Source organism: Perognathus longimembris, chromosome 11 (genome assembly GCF_023159225.1).
Source record: "Perognathus longimembris pacificus isolate PPM17 chromosome 11, ASM2315922v1, whole genome shotgun sequence".
In the NCBI taxonomy this organism is placed as follows: domain Eukaryota; kingdom Metazoa; phylum Chordata; class Mammalia; order Rodentia; family Heteromyidae; genus Perognathus; species Perognathus longimembris.
Genome location: NC_063171.1, coordinates 28,987,333 through 29,012,044, shown reverse-complemented (window position 1 = coordinate 29,012,044; position 24,712 = coordinate 28,987,333). Strand labels below are relative to the sequence as shown.

General features: G+C 44.1%; 1 protein-coding gene across 3 annotated transcripts in view; it reads left to right on the top strand.

Annotated features, from left to right (window-relative positions):
• Positions 1-4,169: 4,169 nt before the first annotated feature.
• The window catches only part of Prrx1 (paired related homeobox 1), a 75,929-nt gene continuing 55,386 nt past the window's right edge, over positions 4,170-24,712 (top strand). Inside the window, exons 1-2 of one of the 3 annotated variants that reach the window (XM_048356526.1) lie at positions 4,170-4,401; positions 5,568-6,516. In XM_048356526.1, coding sequence (XP_048212483.1) covers positions 6,276-6,516 — 241 coding nt within the window. In that variant the 5' untranslated portion in view covers positions 4,170-4,401; positions 5,568-6,275. Of the gene's footprint in view, positions 4,402-4,827; positions 6,517-24,712 lie in introns of those variants that run through there. The other 2 variants (XM_048356527.1, XM_048356525.1) reach the window with 2 other exon arrangements.

Here is a 24,712-nt window from a genome sequence, read left to right as displayed (position 1 = left end):
TAGAGGCTGGGGATGTAGATCAGTGACAGAGCACCTGCCTAGCATGACCAAGGCTTTGTTTAATCCCTAATACTAAGGCTGTGGGGGGGCAATCTTTGAACTGAAGCTCCAATGGGGTGACCCAATTGTATAATCCCAACACCCTAGATGTGAAGCAGGAAGATCATGAATTTGAGGCTACATTGAGATCTGCAGCAGGTTTCAGGCTAGCTTGGGTTTATAGCAAGCCCTTGTCGCAAAAGTATTTTTCTTTCTTTCTTTCTTTCTTTCTTTCTTTCTTTCTTTCTTTCTTTCTTTCTTTCTTTCTTTCTTTCTCTCTCTCTCTCTCTCTCTTTCTTTCTTTCTTTCTTTCTGTTGTAGGTCCTGGGTGCTATTCCTGAACTTCTTCACTCAGGCTAGAACTCTACTACTTTGAGTCAAAGCATCACTTCCAGTTTTCTGGTAGTTAATTGGAGATAAGAGTCTCACAGGACTTCCTACCTGGGCTGGCTTTGAACTTCCCATCCTCAGATCTCAGCTTCCTGAGTCATTAGGATTACAGGTGTAAGCCAACCAGCACCAGGCTAAAACAATGGTTTTTTTTTTTTTCAAGTTTTTGACTCATTGACAAAGAACCTGATAATTATTTCATGAATGATCTATTTATTGTGAAGGCCATGAGTATGATAGAACTCTGAAGAATATCAATATTTGAGAAAGAAATAGTCTATGAAGACCAAAAGGAGTCAGAGAAATCTAGGATTAGGAGACTACATTTCCAAAGGAAAGTGTTCAGCATTGTCAGAAGTACAGAGGTCTGTGTTCAGCAAGGAGGCAAAGAGCTCTAGGAAGCCTGAGGCATACTTAATGCATTGCTAATGTGCAGGTCTCTGGTGGCTTTAGCTGAAGCCACCTCCCTGGTGTATGCAGAGTCAACATCCAGTTATCTGAGTAGTAAATGGGCCCCAAGATACTCTACCAGGCTCTCTGAATACATTGGGCCTCCCAGCCTGTAATAAAATAGACTCATTAGCAGCTTACTCCTTCGAAATTATGTGTTTTTAGTTTGATTTCCTACTATTACTGCAAGATTTCAAAATAATTTGATAGCACTATTTGATGGATCTGGAGATGGGTGGAAAGCCTTTCCCCAGGCACAGAAGGAAATGCCACATAGGAATACAGGAAGAAGAACTGGAAGGGCAAAGGAAAATTCTGTCATTAGATCTCCTTCTCAAGAATATGAAAATATGGACATCCTGTAGAATCCATCTAGCATTTCATTTGATGAATATGTACTAGATTGTCAACAGTGAACAGGAAAGCATTTCTACCCCACACTGTGTTGCTTGCCATGCGAGTAGCATAGTATTCCATTTGTGTCATGGAACCTGTGCCCTGTCATGTGTGATTACCATGTCAGCTTATTAACATGTCAGGGATTACAAGTCCTGGCTTCTAGCTCAGAGGAGGAAGCTGCTTTGGGGGTGGTGGGGGGGGGGGCATTCTGCTAGCCAGATGAGGCAGAGTTCTGCCAGCTTCCAGTGCCAAGGAAACCCTGGATAGTAATCAATACCAAACCTATGAATAGGACCACCCAAGGGCACATGGCTGTAAACCAAAGCTCCTTCCTACCTTGGTCTGATCTCTTGGCAACTCTCCTTGTTAGTCCTAGCTTTGTTCCCACTTACTTAGGAAGGAATCCCAAAACAGTTGTTTTAAAGGGGCTGAGGCAGAAAGAATAGTTGGAAAGTCACTCTCAGATGCTGGAAGGGTCAAGAGGAAGAAGGTTCCGATTGGCTACATCATCTAAGGCTTCAAACCCTCATAAATATTGATTGATGGATGGAAGTCAATGCTAAAGCCAAGGGAAAACCTACACATGTTTGGAGATTTTGAATTAGAGATGCTTTCCTTCCAACACTTCCTAAAAGGAAGTCACACAGGGAAAGCAAACTCATGATTAAAGAAATACAGGGGCAACAGTAGGCCCTTTCCTCTAGGGCCTTCTACATTCCCAGGCCTGGGAGAGGATGGGTCCTAAGCTACAATGGTGCCTAGTTGACATCTTTCTGCCAGATGCTTGTCCTGGAATTCTGGAGGTGCTTGACTTTCCTGGTAGCTGCAACCTGAACCCAGAGAACCTCAGTCCACCAGTTTCTCATCTTGCCCCACCCCTCTAGAGAGCTGGGCCTAGTGCCTAGACATAGAGAAAGAGACAAGGAATAAGAAAAAAGAGACTGCCTCCACATGATCCAGGAGCCCCTTTCTCTGGCCCTAGCACACCTTTAGCCTCCCAGAGGTAAATACACACCCTGCCAGTCGTGGATTTCCCTTTAGGGTTCTTCTGGTGGAGTTTAGTTACAATCCAGAATCTCAACAAATTACAAATGGTAAGGATAAACATAATCAGAGTATACATCAAATCCAGTTGTCATTATTAAGAAGGAAACAAAAATGGAAAGAACCCTTCCTTTCACAAAGACTTAAAAAAAAAAAAAGGCCCAATGAGGGTAAAGGGTGGAGGGGGTAGGCTAGGGAGGGAGTGGATTCTGTTGTGTAGGGTGTTACTTGCATGGAGGATTTGCTTCCCAGAGAGAACTCACCAGCTTGGGCATCCATCGCCCTGACTCTACTGTGATGTCCAGCCAGAAGGACAGCAGAAATTTAGTCCCTGCAGCTGAGGCCTACAGGGTATATCCCAGGAAGAAGTAATCCTCAGAGGACACAGGGACTCTCCAAAGGCCTTCCTATTACCCAGACCCTGGGGGGCTCTCTGGCCTGAGCTTCTAGAGTATAGGAGAAGGCTTGGGGCCACCAGAGCTACTGCAGATTTGGGGGGAAATGCTGCACACATACAATGATACAATATATACTGAATAAACGTATTTGAGTGGCACACACACATGTGTAACAAAATAGCCAAAGAGGGTGTTGAAACTATCAGCATCATAACACAAATGGCAAGGAAATGATTTTTTTTTTTCTTTCAAAATATGTCTGACCCTTTGGAGAACAGGGCCCAGGCTTCTGGGTGCCTACCTGACCAGTTTCCTGCTCTTTATCTTTAGCTCACAAACCTTGCAGACTGCATTGCGGGACAAACCAACTTCCTCTCAAGGGCAAGGTCTGCCCCCCTCCCGATGCCAGAGGTCGAGGGGGTCTTAGAGGGAAGCAGTCTGTCTCCAAAATGCTAGAGACTCTGACCTCTTCCCGGACCTTTGTCACAAAGGGCAATTTTGGCGGGGTGCTGGGGAGGGAAGGAAACGCAAGGGAGATGAAGAGACTTCTAGAAGGCTGGTGGGCTGCGGGAGCCAGTCTGGGAATCCTTGTAAAGAAGGGAGAAATGGCCCCTCTGCGAGTTCACCTGAGCACTTAGCGGGGCCCAAATGCGTCCCTTCCTGAGGTGGCTTTAGCACCCTCGTCGCTCTGCTCATGCTCTCCTAGGTAGTGGAACTGGCAGGGCTTTTTTTAGGGAGGGGGAACCCCCAGATACACCCGTTCCCACTCTGCTCCCCCCAGTCCCCGCTGCGCACCTCCCTCTGACCAGGATAACGGTTTACTGCTCGGAGCCGGTACTGCAGCGGAGACGAGCGACCCGCACCCTCGAGGCGCAAGGCACCGCGCTGGCCTGGGGGAGCGCTCCCTGTCGGGGAGGGGGGGGAGTACCAGTGGCTGGGGGAAGGTGGAGGGGAGGGAAGGGGGGTGAGCAGGAGGAGGGGGTGGAAAAAGGAGGGGGAGTGGGTGGACTAATGATGAAAAAGTCTCCTCCATCCTGGCTCCTTAATTAAATGCATGGAAAGAACCGAGGCGCGCACATCTGGTTTCAATCTTCAGCCCTTTGATGGCATCAAATGTTCTTTTCCCAGATCGGGGCTGGAAGTTCTGGGCTAACTATGGCCGTTTGGAGCCCAGAAACCATTTACACACACTCGGACCCTTCTCCTTCCAGCCACTCGGCTATGGGGAGGGGGCTGGAAGGGGGGGGGGCGGAAATCTAGCAAACGAGAGGGAGGGAGAATGTGTGTGTGTGTGTGTGTGTGTGTGTGTGTGCGCGCGCGCGCGCGTGTGTGCGTGTTTAAAGAACACAAAAACGCCACAAACCGGCACTTCATACTTTCCTTACCCGTCATATATTGGTTTCTAATGCGACTACTAAAGCGATTACCAAGTTCCAACAGACATGAAAACATTGCTGGGCACCTCGGGGCCAATGAAGACTGAGGGATCTCCGTAGATTTGGCGGGGAACTGGTCCTCCCCTCGGTCTCCGCAGGACCGCGCCCCGCCGGACGCCCAGCCAAGCAGCGCCCACTCCCTGCCCTCCGCCTACCAGGGCCCCAGTCGGCTCTCAAGTGGGGCGTCCAGACCCCCTGGGCTTAGCGACCTCGCCTGGAGACGCGACCTAGGACACGCCAAAGAGGTTATAAATTTGGCAAAAAGGGCGGTGTGTGTGTGTGTGTGTGTGTGTGTGTGTGTGTGTGTGTGTGTGTACCTGATGTACTTCTTACAGTCTTTTCCTCCAACTTAATAAATGTAATTTTTTTCTACTGCCTTTAGCCCAGACAGTAGGGGCGGCTTCGAATCCATTCGTTGTCTTCTAGACTCGCGCCCCCCCCTTCACCCCCAACCTGCCTTCAAGTCAGCGGGAGAAGCGTGGGAGAGCCTTGCCGTTATTATCGGTCTTGTTATTGTATTACATTATTTAACTGGCTGTCTCTACCGAGCCAAACGTAGCCTCAATACGCTGGGGTGGGTGTTTTGTTGTTTTCATTCTCTCTTAAACTCTCCCAGTATCATTCTCCCCCCCACCCCCAGCGCCCCTCAAAAATAACTATTAAAACGTGCGGGAGGAGGGAGCTGAGAGAAAAAAAAGAAAGAAAAAGTGATTGAGATCTTTGCGGATGTTTTGTCCGACAATTTTCTCTGCCACTGTTATCAAAACATGCAAATGGAGATTTTTCCAACAGGATCTTAAACAAATCTGGAGGCGTTAATGCCGAAGCAAAATAATCAGCCCGTTTGAAGTGACTGGGTTTCGGTTTGTCTTCTCCTGATACCATTGCAAGGGAATGATAATTAGACCTTTACTTAAAAAAAAAAAAAAAAAGTCCTCCTCTTCCCTCCCCCTTCCTCCCCCTCCCTCTCTCCCTCTCTTGCTCCCTCCCTTTCTCTCTTGCTCGCTCTGATGTTGGCAAAGGGGGTTTTCTTAATCAGACTGTTTTTTTGGTCCGAGGGAAAAGGAGGAAGAAGGAGACTGATGGAGGAAGGGGGTCTGTAAAACGTCAGGCGAGGCACAAAGGCTTTGCCACGTAATTACAGGCTCCTATTAAGTCGAGATCTGCCCTCCCAGGGGTCTCCAATTTTCTTGTATTCCCTACAAAGCCTCCTCTGCATGCCAGTTTGTGCCTTTTGAAGTGCCAGAGGGCTTCGTGATCCAACTGAGAAGGAAAAAGGAGCTCTACAAGAAGAGGGGGAGAAAAAAGGGAGAGAGAGGAGAGAGGGAAAAGGGGGAACCTACCACCACCCTCCTTTGGACTCTTGAAGCCCTATTTTCTTTATTATATATATATTTTTTTTACTCCTTAGGAAAAGTAAAGTGAGAATCCGCTTTCTAACACATCTGCAAGACATCACCCTCTCCTCCTGAAACTTTAGTCGCTCCTGAGAATCCACAGGAGTGCAGAGCGGGGAACACACGTTTTCTTGAAGATGTTTTAAAGCTGGAACAAGCCTTCTTCTGTTGGTGCTTGAACTCTTGCCGGGGGAATAACTTTTTAAACCTTTTATTATTTTTTTTAAACCCACTTTGATTCTTCTCTCCCACCCCTTCTCCTCTCTTCTTCTGTTTGCCTAACTCCCCCGCCCTGCCCTGCTGGCCTCTCTTTCCTTTCCCCCTCTTATTATTATTTTTAGTGAGTGCCTGTGGAAGATTTGTGAAAGTTGAAAGGGCGGAGGGCTTTTATTTTTCTTCTGATCTAAACATAAGGTAAATTTTATTTTATTTTTTAAATTTTTTGGTGTGGATTATCTCTTTGGACCGCGCCGGACTTGGCTTCAAGAAAATATCCAAGGCTGCCTGCTGAAATCTGCGGGTGCAGAATTCTCAGCGCTGCAAAAGGGGGTCCCCGCCCTCTTTTCCATTTTTTCTTAGCTTTCTCTCTCTCTCTCTTCTCCCTCTCTCTTTCTCTCTTTCCCTTCTCCCCACCCCCCGCTCGGTTCCTCTCCCCCCCTCGCGCCCACAGCGTGTTGATTCGAGCGGGAAGAGGGGGGTGGGTGGGATTGGAGGGGGAGACCATGACCTCCAGCTATGGGCACGTTCTGGAGAGGCAACCGGCGCTGGGCGGCCGCTTGGACAGCCCGGGCAACCTCGACACCCTGCAGGCGAAAAAGAACTTCTCCGTCAGTCACCTGCTCGACCTGGAGGAAGCCGGGGACATGGTGGCGGCCCAGGCGGACGAGAGCGTGGGCGAGGCGGGCCGGAGCCTGCTGGAGTCGCCCGGACTCACCAGCGGCAGCGACACCCCGCAGCAGGACAGTGAGTGAGGGGGAGCGTGCCCCGGGAACTGCATGCATGCGTGGGACCCTGACTGGGGGGGGGGGGGGACGGCGGGGGGATCCAGGTAGGGAAGCAAGTGCGCTCCCAAGGCTGGAGAGAGGAGGGGAGGCATTTGCTACAAGGCTGGTCACACGTAGGAAAAAAGGTGGAGAAAACCAAGACAGCTTCGCCGAGGGCAGAGACCGGGCAGATACTGGAGAGAGCTTTGGAGGCCCAGGGCAGTAACGATCGCGCTGCGTCCCGGACCCGGCGAGGGCTCCAGCCAGAGCATCTCGCCCGAGGGGCGGCCAGGCAGGGCTACCAAAGGTTTATGTGGGGGCGCCAGCTTAAGAGCCATTTAGGGAAGCTCCGTTTGGGGAGCCCCCGTTCGAGATGCTGAGCAGGGCTGGGAGGATTTCTCCCCTGCAGGGTGTGCGGACTTGGGGAAGGCTCGGCGCCCGGGGAACCTGACAGGCGCTGCTCTGGCCGTGCGCCCTGCGCGGGCACCGAAGCCCTGAGCGAGCTGCCGAGCAGCTCCGAGCAGCCAGGCACGGCTGCCCAGACTGTGGCCCCTGCTGCTGCTGCCTCCACCTGTAAATAAGTGGTAGACCCACTTCAAAACCCAGTTGACCTTTTAACAAAATTTGGCGAAGCAAAGGGAATGGCCTTTAGCTGTGAAAGCCTAGATTCGGCCCAGCTACGTCCAGCAAAAGAGAGGCACGCCAAAGAATCGCGGGTGCCCTTGTCACCTGCGAGGAGCAGTGTTTTCTGGTCCCCAGATCTTCAGAAATGCCTACATACAAACTTTCCTTTCCTATGCTCACTCTCCCAGCCTTCCTCTCCTCGCCTCAAGAAAGAAGAGCTTCCCATTATTAACTCTGCCTTTCAAAGGTAACTTTGAGTGTACCTCATGGCTCCTGGAGTCTGGAACAGACACTTGTCACTCTGCTAGTCCCAGGTGACAAGGCCAGAGAGAGCAAGCAAGAGGGAGGGAGGGAGGGAGGGAGAGAGAGAGAGAGAGAGATTTTCACTTCTCCCCTCCAAGTTGCAATGGTTTGAACCTTGCTGGAAGCAAAATGATCACTGCCATACCGTGATTTGATGATGATGGTTTATTTCGTGATATTTAGAACTTGGGGGAGTCTTCCAACATTCAAATTTCACAAAATGTTGCCTATCTCAGACTTTTAAAAACCATAGATATTCAAAACAAGTTGTTTCTGAACTCAGAAAACAGTTGCAAACAGACTCTGGAAAGAGCTGTGGGAGCCAGGCCCAAGAGGAGGCCCTTGGTAGCTCAGGGGCCTGGGCTCTTAACCCTAGTTCTTTAGATCAGTCAAGAAAGACCCTGAATGATTTTAGCCAGAAGTAACCTAGGGCCAGTGCATGCTATATGCACTTGTCAGAAAACCATCTAAGTCTTTCAGTAGCAAAGCTGCCAACTCTGAGGAATGCGGAGTCAGTGTCCCCAAACCTTAGTTCAAGGCTAATAGCAGTGGCACTTGGTTTAGTGTTTTGGGGTTTGGGGTGAAGGTTGCTACTTCTGCTACTCATGTCAGTAGCATGACTTGTTTGGGTAGGCACTTTTAGTTTTAAAAATGTGCTGTTTCGTTAGTACTATTGTTTCAAAGCACTTTACTAAAGAAAACAGAAAATGTACAAAAACTCAGAAAAGTATTTAGTAATTCTTTCACGGTGACCTTCCTGATTGAGGATGGATAGTTATTTATCATAATTCAGAGAACTGAAAGCTGGACTTTTCAACAGAAAGCAAAGCCTGGGAGAAACCACTGGGTAAAAGACAAGGTTGAGGTGAGAGAAATGAGACAATGTTGCTTTGCCCCAAGAAAAGGCCAGAGGATGAGAAACAGATCCCATGGTCCCAGTAAGCTCATAGCCCAGCCACTGCAAAAAGCAATGGTTATTTGTTTTTTTGCAAGCAAACCCCAGAAGGAGTGAGGTAGGGATTTGCCATGGCCTTGTATTGGATACCAACTGGAGTTGGCCAGACAACCAACTGCTGAATACAAAGCAGTTTTGAAGGCAACACACATAGGGTTGCTGGGAATCGGGACTGAGTTCTGTGAAACTCAGGCCTGGCACCATTGTGGCTATCAAGCACTGTGTCATCCCTAAGGGCATTTATGGACTGGACAAGTTGAAGTTGGGGACAGAGTTGGTATCCTTTGTCCTGAGAGGATGGGACAACTCTCTGGGAAACCTGCCTATGTAATACTTAACTCCATCTCTTACTAGCAAGAAATACCATCTTGTGGAAGGGAGGACAGTGAGGCTCCAGAGGCACCTGGAAAGAGGGTGCACTATGGCGAATGGGCAACGTAGTTTCTGGAGGAGCCTGTGCAATGCAGAGGGAGCTGGTGAGGGGAAAGTGGCCACGGGGACCTGGGAAGAACCTCAGAAAACACATGGGGCAGAAAACATACATGGGGCGGCAAGCTTTAATTCACAGGGTGATGCCCTTGAGTGCTATTCTAACAGATGGTTGCTTTGAGAACAAGTTTCCTCAGCTTCCTTCTGCAGAGGACCGACTAGTGAAACTGGTAGATCTGTGAAGTCAGGCCAGGGACCGGAGAATGCTCTCATCATTGGTTCTTAGCTCTTAGATTCAGTTGGGAGCTACCTAAAAATCAAGACCTGTGGCTTCAGGCTGGGCCTGCAGGTTGCCGTAAATGGCGTGACTCTCCTTGGGGCAGAGCAGAGCCTGGACCCAGGAAAAAGGAACTGAGGAGTTACATTGAGAGTCTAAAGGAATCTCAAAGCTGCACCAGGAGTCTGAGGCTGCCTGCACTCCTCTGAGATTCCTCTCAGGCACAGGAAAAGATCACTTCCTTCAAAGAGACAGAACAATGCATTGTTGCTTTGAGTTTTCCCAAATACAGAGGAACACTCTAAATTCCCGTCCTTTCTATGTATCCTTCTTCTAAGGAAATTAGCTATTTGATTCTATTTGCACTTTTAGATTCTTAATTCAGAGAAATTTGGACTGGCAGCCTAGTTGAGTCTAGCAAAGAGGAACTAAATATTACCCAAAATAAGGACTTCTTACTGTCTCCCCAAAACCCCTCCAACAACCAACCATTCAGCATACCCCCATCTTTCCTTTTCTATAATAAGATTTCTTCCATCACCCATTGTCCAGCTCAGCAAACTTCTTAAACACCAATAATAACTTATATTTCTTCCCCTTCTCTTTCTCCTTCTCCTTCTTCTTCCCCTTTTCCTCCTCCTTCTTTTTCTTCTTCACTGTTAGGAATCAAATGGCCATTGTGGATAGCTGATGTCTTAATGGGAGTGCTGGCAGCGCAGCGACAGGTAGCCAGAGAGATAAGGGGGTACTGGTTATAGAAACAGGCAGACTTACTTGGGGAAGGGGGTGCAGTGCATCCCGCTGTCATTTCTTAATCTCAACTTCTGCAAACTCTTTAAAAGGGGGGTGGGGGTGGAGCGCCGGTCTCCCACGTTCTTTCCCAACCTCTAAATTAGTGGAACCAGATTGTCCTAATAAGACCTTTTGTTGGAAACACATGTACTCATAAAAAGGTAGACGGAAAGTCAATTAGACAGCGCGTGCGTGCACAGGCGCTCACAAGCCGTGGCTAAGCGGGCACCGCGCACAGCTGGGCCCCCGGGCCTCGGCAGGATGCAAATGCAGAACGGTGGTGCGGGGGGGGGGGGGGGATGGATTTGTCACAAAAGGAGAGGTGGAAACGTGGCGCGGATGCCTGCCCAATCCACCCGCAAGAGTCTGGCAGGTCTAGCTCCCGCAACAATTCGCCTGAAAAATGCGCAGGAGATCGGGAACATTATCTTGGGCGCTCTCCAGGTGGAATTCGCAACAGACTAATATCAATATCCCCTCCCCCCCAATCCGCATTTACGATCCATGTGGCTCCGGGAAAGACTTAGATGTCATCACCCTACGACTCGTACTCCAAGCTAGCACCCTATTTGAATTCGTGCTTCAGTGACCTTAATTCAAGAGATAGACCCTGAAACGCATTCTTCTTACTGGTAGCTCCACTGCTCTTTTCAGAGAAGTAAAGGTTGAAACTCTGAATCAAAGGAGGCCACTAGGCCCCCCAAAGCCGATTGTGAAGGCTGGTGATGAATTCTACTCGCTTTGCCAGCGGGGACGAGGGGTGAGAGGCCTGCTTCGCTTACACGTTTGGAGAAATGGACAACCTGGCTATTTTCGTCCGCTTTGGGGCAAAAGAAACCTTGAGTGTGACGTTTTCAGAGACGTGGGCATGTCAAGTTTCAGGTTCGGGGCTGTCAATACCCTCTGAGACTCCAGATTCCCCCCAACTCTAGAAGGTCCTAGATCTCGGTCCCCACCGTCCATTTCACGGCGAACCTCTGCCCCAAAGCCGGGAGCGCCTCTCCTCTGATATGGACGTCGGCGGTCCGGCACTTTGGCTGGGAGACCCAACTCCAGACCTCACTTCGTGTGCGCTCAGGTCGGAGACTCGTGGCGACCCGTGCGCCTCGGTGGCCCACGCGGGTCCCCGTAGCTCCTTTGATTTGCCAGGACCCTCAGTTTAGATTTTACAACCTAAGTGAATAAATCATCTCTAAACCAACAAGCTGTCACACCCCCCACCCACCCCATGCCTGCGGCGAAGAGTGCTTTCAGGAGCGGCGGCGCCGGATCGGAGTTGTGCACTTTGCAGGGACCCAGGATCCCTTTGCAGTAATTGACAACTATGGAGTTTCAATTAGCAGGATCCCGAAGACCTATTTGATTTATTTTAAAAGACACGCGTCAACTCCCCCCCCCCCCCAGCACCAGTCATTTTCCTAGACGGTTTACCAGCTCCCTCCATTAGCGGGGCCAGTCACCAAATCAGACCTCCCCCCCCAACCACCCAGGCCTAGAACCCTCCTCCACCACGGAAGCTCTAGCGCCTCGGGGTACCCGGTTATTGCAAAGGTCTGTGAGTCGGTGATCCCGTACGCCCGCACCCGACCTCCGCGTGCCTACAACTCCCAGCTTCACAGAAGCCAGGCGAGGAACATTTTAAGATCAGCAGAGTATTTGTAGAGAGTAGCTAAGTGTTATGGTGTCACTTATTTTGAAGGAGGAGGAAGGTGGTAGAAGAAAGGGGGGGGGGCATGGAACGGAAGAATACCCTCCCTCAACGAAAAATCTGAAATATGGGGGTTCAGCATCCTCTTTGTAACTAATTAAAAGGGCCCTCTGGGTATTCCTCAGAACTAGAGACAGGACATTTGCAAAAAAAAAAATATTTGGATAAGCAGTCAACTCCCAACGGCCTTTCCCAGATCAAACTTTATAGAACTACCTGTGAGTATAGAACACAAAAATCCAGTTGGCTACTGGCTGTCCAATTCTATATTTTACTTTGATGAGCTTAGATACCACTCCCACGATTTTTGTGACCTTTTGCCCCATTCCCCCCTCCCATTCCACAAGATAAAAGTAAAATGGATATGTCAACAAGATAACATGTATAGGAAAAAACAAAAGCAAACACCTCCGTGTGCAAGCTAAGAACAGTCAATTAAAAACCAACACTCCCATGTAGTCATAAAAAAGATCAACAAACTACCACAACCTCCTTTTTTTCCTCTGAATGCTGTTTCTTGTTAGGCCAGTAAGGGTATGGAGATAACATTACCGTGAAAAGTCAGAGGCCTCGTTATCTGTTTCCAGGTGAGAGTGTTTGTTTTTCACGGGTGGAGTTATCTCTACTCTCACTTGAATTGCACTAGAGGTTCCCCATCAGTTGTCTAATGGAGTGTGACAGCTTCAAGGAAGGATCAGGCCGACAAAACCGCGGGGCTATCCACTTTAGTTGAAGACTTTGCAAATTACTGAGTTTCGCTGGCTCTGCAACCACTTAATAAAACAGTACACGAGAAGCTGATGGCAAAGGCGATAGCCGCTCTTAGCACATGTGCTTTTGCACAAATGGTGGTTAAGACAATTTTATGAAGGAAAGTAAAAACAGAACAAATTAGGTGCCCAAGTGAAGTTTCAGCAGAGCCGGAGGGCAATCGGGGAAGCTTTATGATTCCCTCTCCAGGCTCCACGATTTCCAAATCCAAGGATAAGGGTCTGTGTTGTGATCAGAGGACATTCTTTGGGTATTGAATGCTCAGCCTGTTGGCTGCGCTATGACAGAGGAAAGCTCTGGTTCTGAAGAACTCGGTGCTCTACGCATTCTGACCAAGCTCAGGTTCCAGTGAGGAACTACTGTGGAATATGGGTGTTAATTGGTATCTCCAAGATCCAAGTTAGGAAACAGGGACAAATACAGGCCCTATTCCTATTTTGCTTACTTTCGCGGAATGAGAAATTTTGTTATCCTGCCAAGATGGAGTACACTGGAACTCAGCGATGGAGCTTGCACGGGGCATCACCACCAGGGGATGGGGTTTATTTTGGTTGCTGTTGGTTTTGTTTTTGTTGTTTGTTTGTGTTGAAGTCTCACCCTTTAGCAGGAATTGCCAATTTTTCACTTTTAAAATACAGCCCAAAGTATCTTTGATTTTCACAGTCTCCTTGGAGACCAAGCAGCAAAGATGCCCACTCGGTCTCTCCACTCTTTCCCAGAGAAAGTGGAAGGGCAGGGCTCAGGGCTGCTTTCTGAGAGGTGGGTGAGGGGCTTGCCCAGCCCGATGGGCCCTTTTTGCCTTCTCCTTCCGACAGGGGGCGCAACCCTCCTAGACTGGGTCCAGGACAAACTGCCTTCAAAAACCTCTGGACTCAAGAGACACAGGCAACAGGCGGGAAGACTTCTCTACACACGTAGCAAAACATGGCAAATGTGAATGGTGTGAAGACGCCTCTGGGACTGTGTGAACACACTTTCCGTTTTGAGAAAAGCCCTTTGCTTCCTTTGCCTTCTTCTCCTTTGAAGTCAGGGTGACCCAGATTCCAGGGTGAGTAAGAAGAGGCAGGAGGAGAGAGGGACGAGAATTCAGTCCCTGGAGCCCATAGGTGCTAAACTTGGTGCATGCATTTACTGGGGGAAAGATGGGTTGACTTTGTGGATGAGGGTGTGATTCTTTCACTTATGTCCTTGAGAGGCTCAAGGATAGAGATGCAGATCTGAGACAGCTGCCACAGGAGTTCTCAGAGTTTTTTCTAAGAGTTTTCTCAGAGTTTTCCTTTTGGGCAGGATATCTGGTAGCCTGGACTTCTATCCTGGAATTAGGCTAATCTTCTTTCCCCATAGGAAGCATAGCAGTGGTCCCCCAAGTCTTGTATGAACTAGAACTTGAACATCTAAACAGCTTTCATTTCTAAATTTTACTCCGGAACGCTAGTGATCTTCTCTGTATGGGCAAAGGTTTCATGGGACTTGAAGGATAGAAGATAACATCTTAAGCTTTACAAATTTTGGAACTCCTTGTCCTTCTTTTCTCCCCTGACCCTCAAGTCATTGAGATGAGATAACTCTGGGAGCAACCTACAGGCTCAGTGAAGATATTCTTTGCATAGATGGTGGTTGTCTGTACTTTCTAGGATAATCTGAGCTGGAGTGCTTACTAGAAGCTGAAGCAGGAGGCCAGAGCTGTAAGGGAAATTGCTTCCCCACACACACTTGTTTGAAAATAAGAACATTCACTCCATTCACTAAATTTCTCATCATCCGTCGTGTTGCTATATTTTAAAGGATCTTATAGTGCTGGAAGGTGGTATAAGTTAGAAATAAACATAAAATCAGATGAGTGTTTTCCCAGTACAACTACACATGGATATGGAGGCCAAATCTTTTCAAAGACCACTCAGATGCAACTTCTTCAAGGCCGAGGTCAATCAAAATTTGAGCCAGAGTATGTTAAGGTCAATCAGCTTGGTTATGGGAAAAGTGTAAAGTTGAACCAACATTTTAGGAACAATCAGAGCACCACATTTCCCCAAACTTCCATTTGTTTTCCCACAAAAATGCAGTACCAAAAGGCTTGGTAGAATTGGCTTGGGCCTGGGTGCTAAGGGAATCAGTGTCCCAGACTCTTATCTTTCTTGGTTTACTATCTCTTTTTTCTGTTGTGGATCCTCTGCCCCAACATCTGTGCAAGATCTGTGTGCTTGCAGAGAGGAAACTGGAACTTTAAAAGGCCCCTTAAATACTGTATTCTAGAGTCTTCCAAAAAGAAAAGAGAAGGCTGCTGAAATCAATGATAGGTTATGCACCAGATATCTACCTACATCTGTTTTTCCTCTCTTCTAAAATCATTTTATGACAGCCCAGTTAGAGACTTCGTAGGAATTGGGGAATTGTGGCTTAATAGATTGGGTTATCATTCTGTTACTATAAAGACATTAGAGTTCATTCGAACGTCATTCAAAAAAGGTATTAAATCTAAATCTCTATGCTTAAGCTTTTTTATATATCTCTATGAATCCAGACCAGCTACATACATTTTTGACTTTTCTTTCCATTTCCTTCTACTGCTACTCTCCTAAATACTGGTCTGGATTATTACATGTCACTGGAACGTCAAACTGTCCCCTGCACTCATTAGTGCTTACTATATAGTAGAATGATGTCTTTCTAATTTTGCCAAAGTATTAGCCATTTTACCCTTTTCTTCCCACTTTACACTCTTTGCTAGGGATACCATCTAGTCCCATAATTTTAGTAATCATCTATAGTCTAGTGATCCTGTAGCTTTAAGACCTCCTCCTCCCAACAGAGCTGCAAATATTTAAATATATTTGACATTTGCATTTGAATGTCACCAAGTGCTTCCATCTCAAAAACAATACAAAAGTGGAACTAATGAGCTCCCTTTCCCTAGTCAGATTCTCTGAGAGATTTCTCCCTTTTCCTACATGACAACACTGAGGTGCAAAACTCAGGACATTTCAGACCCATCCTTGACTATTTCTTCTTCTCTCTGTTCATCCTATCCCTAATTCCCAGCAAGTTCACCGTCTAAGATGTATTGAGTCCATTTCTTAAAACATCTCCCTCTCATCTCACCCACACTACTCAAAGGTTTGCCCTACACTCATGCTTTTCTTCCCCAGTGTGCAGAGAGTGCAATGCTTCCTTAATGCTTGTTTGTCAAATGAGTAAAAGACAGATTCACTTTTTCCATAATTACGTAGTTTAGCTTTCCTATTTAGAACTGAATTGATTTTCTTTTTTTTTCCTATAAAGATGAATTGATTTGTGTATTGATCAATCTCTAGAGTATAATCTTCCATTCTGGTTTTGACAATCTCCCCATTCACACACATACACACACACACACGCAGGTGGGAATTATTTCCCTTACATGCTAGTTAAGTTGGTATATTTCCCCATGCACTTAGTCTCATTTCTCCTTCTCTGACTTCTTATTTGAAAGTCCTCACCCAGAGCCTCTGTGGCAAGCCTGCCCTTGCCTTCTTCCAAGGTTCTCCCTCATTGCACCTCCCTGTGAGATCTTTGCCTGATTCCACGTCCAAGACATCTCTTTCCACAAACTACTTTCCTCTTTGATACTTTAGAAAAGTCAGTGCCTCTGCATCCCACTTATTTTGCTAAATATGTTATGGCTGTTAATTTGCTGTGATAATTTTCGTACGACCAGAGACATTGTTTTAAGTGGGGAAATATATCCACAAACTATACTATGCCACAGTGTAAGAAAATATGCTCACTTGGTAATTTTGGTACACGATGGTTTTACTGTCTCTGCACTGCTAGCTGCAAGTAATTTTGTAAATTATGAGAGTAATATTGAATTATGATCTATACTGACTTTAGAAGAATATGAAATTTTATACTAAAAATTAAAATAGAAAAGGCAAGTTACCTAGATTTCACCACTCCAGGGTTATTATTTTGGTTACAATATTTTCTTTTTGATTTTAACATAATTTTGGATTACATTGTATTAAGATCCTTGATTACTGATCTTTCTTTAATCAGTGGAGGAATTTTTAATCCCATTTTCAGATATCATGTTTCCCCTAAATGATGAAAATACATAAACATTTGTTCCACTTGTTCTCATCAGAAAAGTTAAACAAACAAACACATAAACAGCAAACAGGTTTCCCATGGATTATGCTAGCCAGGCCTCCCAGTGAAGAATTCCCAGTACCTCTGGTTCCTGGGGATGTGTTTTCAGCCCTAAAGGACTTCAGGGTAAACAGTTTCTTTTTTTTTTTTTTTTTCAGTTTGTTCAAGCCGAGGGCCTCCCCTAGACATGAACACACTTCTGAATTTGGCAGGGCCTGTATAACACCTAGTTCAGGCTCCTAGAACATGCTTAGAGAACTACTAGTCATTAAGTTAAATGTGCAGATGACTTGGGAAGAATGAGTTCACAGAATGAGCACAAGGACAGGATTGAAAAAAATCTGTCATTGTCAGTCCCTGGATCTTGAATTTCTTTTTACTAAAATGTGTTAAGGCTCACATGTACTATAATAGAGAACAGGAGAAAATAATTATTTCTCTGTACCTCCTAGAATGATAGAACAATATAAACTAGCAGCATATCCCAGGACATGGTACAAATGTTTTAATAGAGGAAGAGGGGGGGGGAGGGGAACAATCAAAGATACTGTAGCTTTATTCAAGCATGAACTTTTAATTAAGGTGGTAATTACCACCTTACGGGAGATACAGATAATTATCATCCATCAATTTAAGAATCATTCTTAGGAAAGGTAGAATTTAAAAAGTTACTCTGAATACAAGTAGTTTACAAGTAATAGAAAGTCATATCAAACAACAATTTTAAATCATTTTTAATAATCAACCTTTCTCTTTTCTCATGGTCAAGAGAGAGAGTAATCACCACTTTACAGAACTAAAAAACACACTTGCCCAATAAAAATATCTGTAGTTCCCCACCCGGGCTCTTTTCTAAGGGAGGAAAGGAAGAGAGCCACCCAGAGAGCTCCTTGCCCATAACCAGATGTGCTCTTTCACAGCAGTAATCCTCAAGATCGGGGGAGAAGACCACAGGATGAATCCTCCACACATTTAAGAAATAAAATGTAATTTACTTCATTAATCATAGAGCTGAAATCTGCAGTTTTGCTAGACATATTTCAGAGACAAAATCCCTTCTGACAAGAGAAACAGAAAATAATATCACTCTACACTTGACTATTGCAGCAGTCTGTAGTTTACTCTCCTCAGGGACAAAGATTTTTCCAAGTGTGATCATTTTTGCTCAGAATATATGGAGCACTAGTTAACTATTTAAATATTTGTTTCCTCTCTTTTTTTTCCTCCTTCCCTTTTCCTGATCATTTCTCCTTTCTTGATGCTCGAGAATATCTGTTTTCTACACTTTTTGAAGTTTTCTGTGATTGCCGTTAAGAACAAGGACATTTACCTTTTTATTTGTTTTTTAAATTTATTTTAAAGTTATCTTTATATAGTTACATTAAGGAGTTTCAATTCAACACATTAATTTATGAGTACAATGCATCTTAAACAATGTCATTCCGTTTTATCGTTTGTCCTCATCTCTCCCTAGCTACCACCTATCTTCTCAAATTACTTGGTTCCATTTTCACATAAGTACATTGACGATTATGACAGGATTTGACCAGTATTCTTCTCTCCATTCACTTGTTCCTTCTCCTCTTGACCCACCCTCCCCTCCTCAAAGAAACAGGAAATTGAGTCTATGGTGGGGTAGGTTTTGAAGCAGGATCATCTTAACTGAATTAAATAAATAAAGCACTGGTTGATTTCATTCATTTCACTGGAAACTGACTTACTTTGTTATAAAGTATTAACAACATTACCAATATGAATGGCAGAGTTAGGTAAAATGTAAAACTATTTCGTAAATTTAATATACATAAGTACTGTTACATTTCAGAAAGCCAGAAGTAGATTTTGTGGCTTAGAGAATTTTAGTAGGCCACTGTAAAGTGACTTGAATAACTCTTCTCTTTTGGGTTTGTTTAAATTGAGTCCTATCACATCAGTCAAGTTTGGATGTCAGTCAAGTTTTTTTCAGATCCCTTAACATCTAATGAAATAAGGTGAGCTAGAAAGTAGAAGTCTAGCATGCCACTTCACAATCCATTGCCACAATGCACAAATACTTTTAAATTAACCATACTCAAATGCTTTGCTATGGAGTGGGGACATACTGCCAGGCCTGTGCCTGACTCCTTCACAGAAATACAGACCAAAAAGAGATTGTGTTTATGAAAACATTTGGGCAAAAAGACTACATACATACACATATATGTGTGTATATATATACACACACACACACACACACACACACACATATGATCACATCCTAAGGGATCAGTTGAGGAATTGTATGAATTATGGAGTAAAGATCCAAAGTAAGAATGCATTTTCTTAGCTTTATTCCATGTCCCCAAGAAGTGGGACATCTTTGAAACTGGACATGTAGCTTAGTGGCACAGTGTATACTTAGCACAAATTAAGCTCTAGATTCAATCTACCACCCTAGTGTGCGCACACACACACACACAGACAGAATCTTTAATTTAGATTTAGGAGATTTCTACTCGTTTTATTTTGGATCTAGGGAATTTTGTGTTAAATCATGGTCCTATCATTTACTTCAGGGTAACTCTCTGGGCCTTACTGCGTTCATTTATAAACCTAGCACATTAATTATGTATTACACTAAAAGCCTATACACAGGTTTGTTGTTTGTAATAAAGAGATAATGGAAGAAAGCTGCCTGCCCAGTACCCCTACCCTTCCCACCGAAGGCACGCATACTTGCTTTAAAAAATTATTTCACAAAATCTCTGACATGCATCTTCTATTCAAGGTTTGCATATATATTCAGTGTAGTTGCCCATTCAGTATCAGAGAACATTTAAAGTGACTGAAATGACAATATCATTGTACTCCAAAAAAGTTACACTCTTATAAAATGTTATTTTTTGAGTGACTAAGCCCACATGTGTTTTTAATCTACAGTTAGAAGCTGATGCCTTGTGACTTTTGGTGACACTCATAAGCTGTCACCGAAAGTGTGAGGCAGACCCTTGAGTTCGGTTTGATTGTGGTCCTATTTTTCAGACTACCCTTCCTCTCTTCACAATGAAATAGTCAAAAAGATCTTTTGGTACTTTGGATGACATCAACCTTTTTGATTCTCATTTGCTTCTGCCATCACTTAACAGAGACTAAGGAAGATAAATCCCCCCTCTTCTATTCAGCTTCTGAAATGGATGGAGATAATATGATGCATACTTACAACACTGTCAAGACTTTGTAGCTCAGCTATGACATGTAGGTTTCCAGGAGACCAGCCATGTGACATTGTGTCTATAGTATAACACATCCAACATCACACTAACCACTCCACTGAGATCCCTGTGGTGCTTTAGCTATTGTACATGAATAATACTCATCAGATTATGTGGCATTATACATAAGATTGCCATTCCTTGTCCAACTTAGATTTCCTAACCAATTGAATGATATAAGCATTCTGCTCTCAGTTTGATATATCACCTGTTTTCAGACATAATGCTTTGAAATTTGATATACCTAGAAACATAAGACTGTATTTTTATATTATGAAGCATGTAGGATTCTTCCTTCCTTCCTTTATTATTTCTTTTTTTCCTTCCTTCTGTCTTTCTTCCTTCCTCTCTTTTTCTTTTCCTTCCTTCCTCTCACTCCCTTTCTTTCTTTCCCTCCCTCTCACCTCTCCCCCCTCTTTTTCTTTCTCTCCTCTGCCAAACCATTAATAATTAAGTCTGCCTGGCATTCTTGGGCAGTAGACATGAACACTAACTGCTGTGATATATGTGGAGAAAACTGGTCATTGTGGGTGAGACACTAAGGACACTTATGCCAAGGCTAGAGTGCTAGTACTCTGAACAGATAGCCTATAATGTGACTTATATGGGAGCAAGGCAGGGCATCCTCTAACAGTCAGTGAGTGCTAGGCAGAAGTTAGGAGCACATCTCTGTTGAAATTTGCAGTTCTGACATATGGAAAAGTGTTGATGTGTGTTTGCTAAAAATGCTTTCTCTAACTTGTTGTTTGGTGTCTATACTTCAGAATATAGATAATTCTGGGTTATTGCCCTTCCTCATACAGGAAAATTTCCCTTTGGCTTTTGTTTGCTTTGTTTCTTCTATGTCCATTTCCATACCCAGTTCACTTTTCTCTCTAACTGGTTCATTTACCTCAGAATGAACTGAAGTGTCTTAAAAAATGCAGATTCTATGGCCACACCATGGAAGTCAGAATCACCCAAACGCCTGAATTTTGCAAAGCACAGATGGTTTTCATACATCACAAATGATGAGAACATTGACCCATCTTACTTTCTCTGATAGAGATTGGTGTGGATTAGTCACATTTCTAGTGATGCCAACTCCATTGGTTATGTTGTCTGTAATTACTTATCCCCTCCTCCTGAATACTCCTCCCCCTGAATACTTATATTTCAGAAATTTTGGAGACAAAGAGGCAGATGTTCTATACATCAGAACACTTGCCATGGTGGCTTTCCTATCTTGAGTGGCTTGCAAACAGTTACTGAGCACACACACAAGCAAATGAGCAAACAAGTAAGAATACAGAGTTCACACGTAGCAATCACAGGAGCTCAGCCCAACACTGCTTCTAAAGCAAAGAAAGCAATTCACATGAAACCAGGGCAAACAACGAGGCAATGATTGAGGGATGTAAAATACTAAATCTAGTTTTAGTTGATCTCAGCATTTATTTTAGGAGAAACATGCCATCACCTGGGTACTAATATTTGCAGTCAAGTTTTAGGTACAATTAAGTTTTCAAATGAACACATGCCACATTTAGGAAGTTAAGCTGCAACAAATATTTTCTTCCTTGCTCTTTCTTTTTTTATTGTCAAGATGATGTACAGAGGGGTTACCGTTACATACTTAAGATAGTGAATACATATACATTTCTTGTCATACTTGTTACCACCTTCCTCATTTTTCTCTCTCCTTCCCTCCCCCCAACTCTCTTGCTTTCTTCATTTTTTAAAAGAAAATATTGTCAATCTAGTCAATCTAGTCAATCTAGTCTACAGTGCATACGACCTCTATGATGATTATTAACAGTAAAACAATTCCTTCCAGATCGGGTGATATATACATATACATTTCTTTCCTTTTGCTAGTGTAATCTATTCCTTCTTTTTCTCTATTTTTTCCCCCTTCTCCCTGCTGCCCTTGAGTTTCTTAGTTTGTTCCCATCAATGTCTATTGCAGCTGTCTGGCCCTTTCTACTATACTTCCCCTCTCTCCCACTTTCTACTCTTCCCTTGCTCTTTCTTTTTCTTTCCTCTCTCTCTCTCCCTCTCCCCTCTTCTGCTGTCCTTCCTTTCCCCTCCTCCTCCTCCTCCCCCCTCTCCTTTCCTTCCCTCCTTTATGCTCTTTTTTCTCCTCTACTTCTTCCTCCTCCTTTTCTCATCTCTTCCTTTCATTTTTGGTACTCAGGATTGAATCCAGGGTTTTGCATGTGTTACGCAATTGCTCTCTCTTCCGCTATATTCCCAGCCCTTAAATTTTTTGTTTCTTAAGATGTCTGGGCTGGCTTCACACTTGTAACATTCCCACCTTTACCTCCCAACTAGCTTGGATTACAAGCAGACACTGTCACCGCTGGCTAAACTGGATTTTTTTTCTTCTTTCTTTCTCTCTCTTTCCCTTTCTTCCTTTCTTTTCTCCTCCTCCTTCCTTCTTCTTCTACCTCCTCCTCCTCCTTGTTCTTGTTCCTATCTTACTCCTCCTTCTTTTATAAAGTACTTCATTACTTACAGATTACTGACAAAGTATAATTTTCTAATATTTTAAATTTTACATATTTTCTTTTTTCTGATTGTATATTTTCTATGTGATCTGATAAAGCCAAGTTTTAATGTATCCTTTTTTTCAGATGGCTTTCTGTGAAATTTTACTTTCCAAGATTTATTATGTTTAATGACCACTGAATTTATTTCATTAGTGGGGCACAGGCCTTAACAAATACTAAGGTTATATTTAAAATATCCCCCTTTAAAATATACTCAGGGCTCTTGTCTCAAATGGATATTCTATTAAGTATCAGGCTTTGTTTTTCTAATGAAGTATATGTAATCATCTATTGCTATCCAATTGCCTATTTGTCAGCCTATCTTAACTGATATACCACTGGACTAAGTAGAAGAAAGTGCATTCAGAAGTTCGAGATGAGTATGATTTTAGTATGCTCAGAGGAAATCATCAACAAAAAGGGGTGCACTTGTAAAGTAGAGAAATGAGGCTTACGCCAGAAGCCAAGGGCTTTCCTGAAGCCATGTCTGTAGCAGAGACCACTACCAAATTACAGGCCTCTAAGCCCATCTGGGATCCTCTGGTGACAGGAACTCTACTCTAGTGGTTGATGACATCACAGGAACCCCCTTGGTGGAATTACAACTTCATAACTCACAGTTGGCTCTAGTTTATTTTACATTGAATCATTTGTGGAGCACACTGGCTGCACAGCCCAGGGAACTATGTGGTTATACTCCTGCAAATCTCCTTGTTGCATAATTGAGTACGTCAGAAGTTGTGCGCCAAGTGTCACAACATCCCATGCTTCAGGCTTCTCAGATGCTGATCCTGCTTATCATTACCTTGAAAGGAATCAAGACTGCCACACCTTCCCAATGAGTTTATTGTTATTGTTTTTGCAGGCCGGAGCGGGGGGGGGGGGCAGTTCCCAAAGACTGTTACTGGCTTAAATATTGAGTAACAAACACAAGGCTGCCATAGAATGACGATTTCTCATGTGAGAGAGATTTCTGAAACATAACTATAACACATAGTCCTATTCCTATTGACTCCTGTGTATTTAAAAGTTATCCATGAGGCAAGAAGGCTTCTTTGTAAGCAAAGAGACTCTAGACTTTCCTCCATCATTCTTTATATTTGGCTTCGCAGCACAGAAATGATTCTACTAGTTGTATAGATTTCTCAGTGAGATAACGGAGCAAAAGGCAAGAAATTAAGATTTATTGGGACCAGGTACTGTGTTAGATGATTATACTAGTTGTATTGTTTCAATTTTCATAACAGTGCTGAGTAGTAAGATAGTGTCACTTCCCATTTATGAATCAGACTTTGAAACTCAGAGCAGGCTGAGTGACTTGCTTTTATTCTCAACCTCAGTTATAGCAAATTCAGAACTTTTTGACCCTTTGTATGCTATTTATCCTCTCATTTGCACTCCAGTGGCAAGAAAATTAGGAGTTAGTCCAACTGAGTAATGTTTTGGTGACATTTATTCAAAGGAAAATAGATATTATAACTGTTGATACCGCATGATGTGTTAGGGTTATAAGTTTTAAAATGCAAGTAAACTTTTGGAAAATGATACCTTAGACAAGAAAATTTTCTGATGACACTAGATACTTTGATATCAGTTAAATAGAATAGTTGAAATTAGTTACAAGGATCAGTAAATTTCTCTGTAGGAATTAATTAGAAGTCAGGTCTAGAGAAGATATTGGAGTGAGTCAGAGAGCTTTCCTGGGTGTGGATAGTTTAGTCTGACCATGGACCTTGCCAACAGAATGACCTTAAACATGCCATCAGCCCTTCAGAGTTTTCATTGGAATAATAGAAATAGCTTTTTGAAATTCTACTGGAGGATTAAACCGAGTTTGCCCAGATCTACTCAAGTACTATATACTTCATATTCTATGTACTTTGTACATAGAACCAAGTTCTCAAATTTTACCATATTTGAGACTGGGCAGTGAAGTACTGTTATAAAATGACAGGTCCAAGATCTCAAATTACTAGTAAATGTATGAAAAAATTTCACTTGGTGTAACTGTTGGTGGAAGAAGCCAAGAGTATGGTATCTGGGAAGGAGGATGCTTCATGGTTCAATCATGAGGAGGAAAGAAATAGTCCTTCCCACTTCATGGGCTCGAAGCCATTGTAGAACAGATGTAGAACTAGATGAACTTAACCTCTGGACAGCTTTCTCTAGCACTCCTTCTCCTTCAGCCTCCAATGTCTTTGTGCTATTTACTTTCACATCTCTCTTTAAAGCTTTCTCACATTTTATGGATTTTTTTTTTTTTTTTTTTGCCAGTCCTGGGGCTTGGACTCAGGGCCTGAGCACTGTCCCTGGCTTCTTTTTGCTCAAGGCTAGCACTCTGCCACTTGAGCCACAGCGCCACTTCTGGCCATTTTCTGTATATGTGGTGCTGGGGAATTGAACCCAG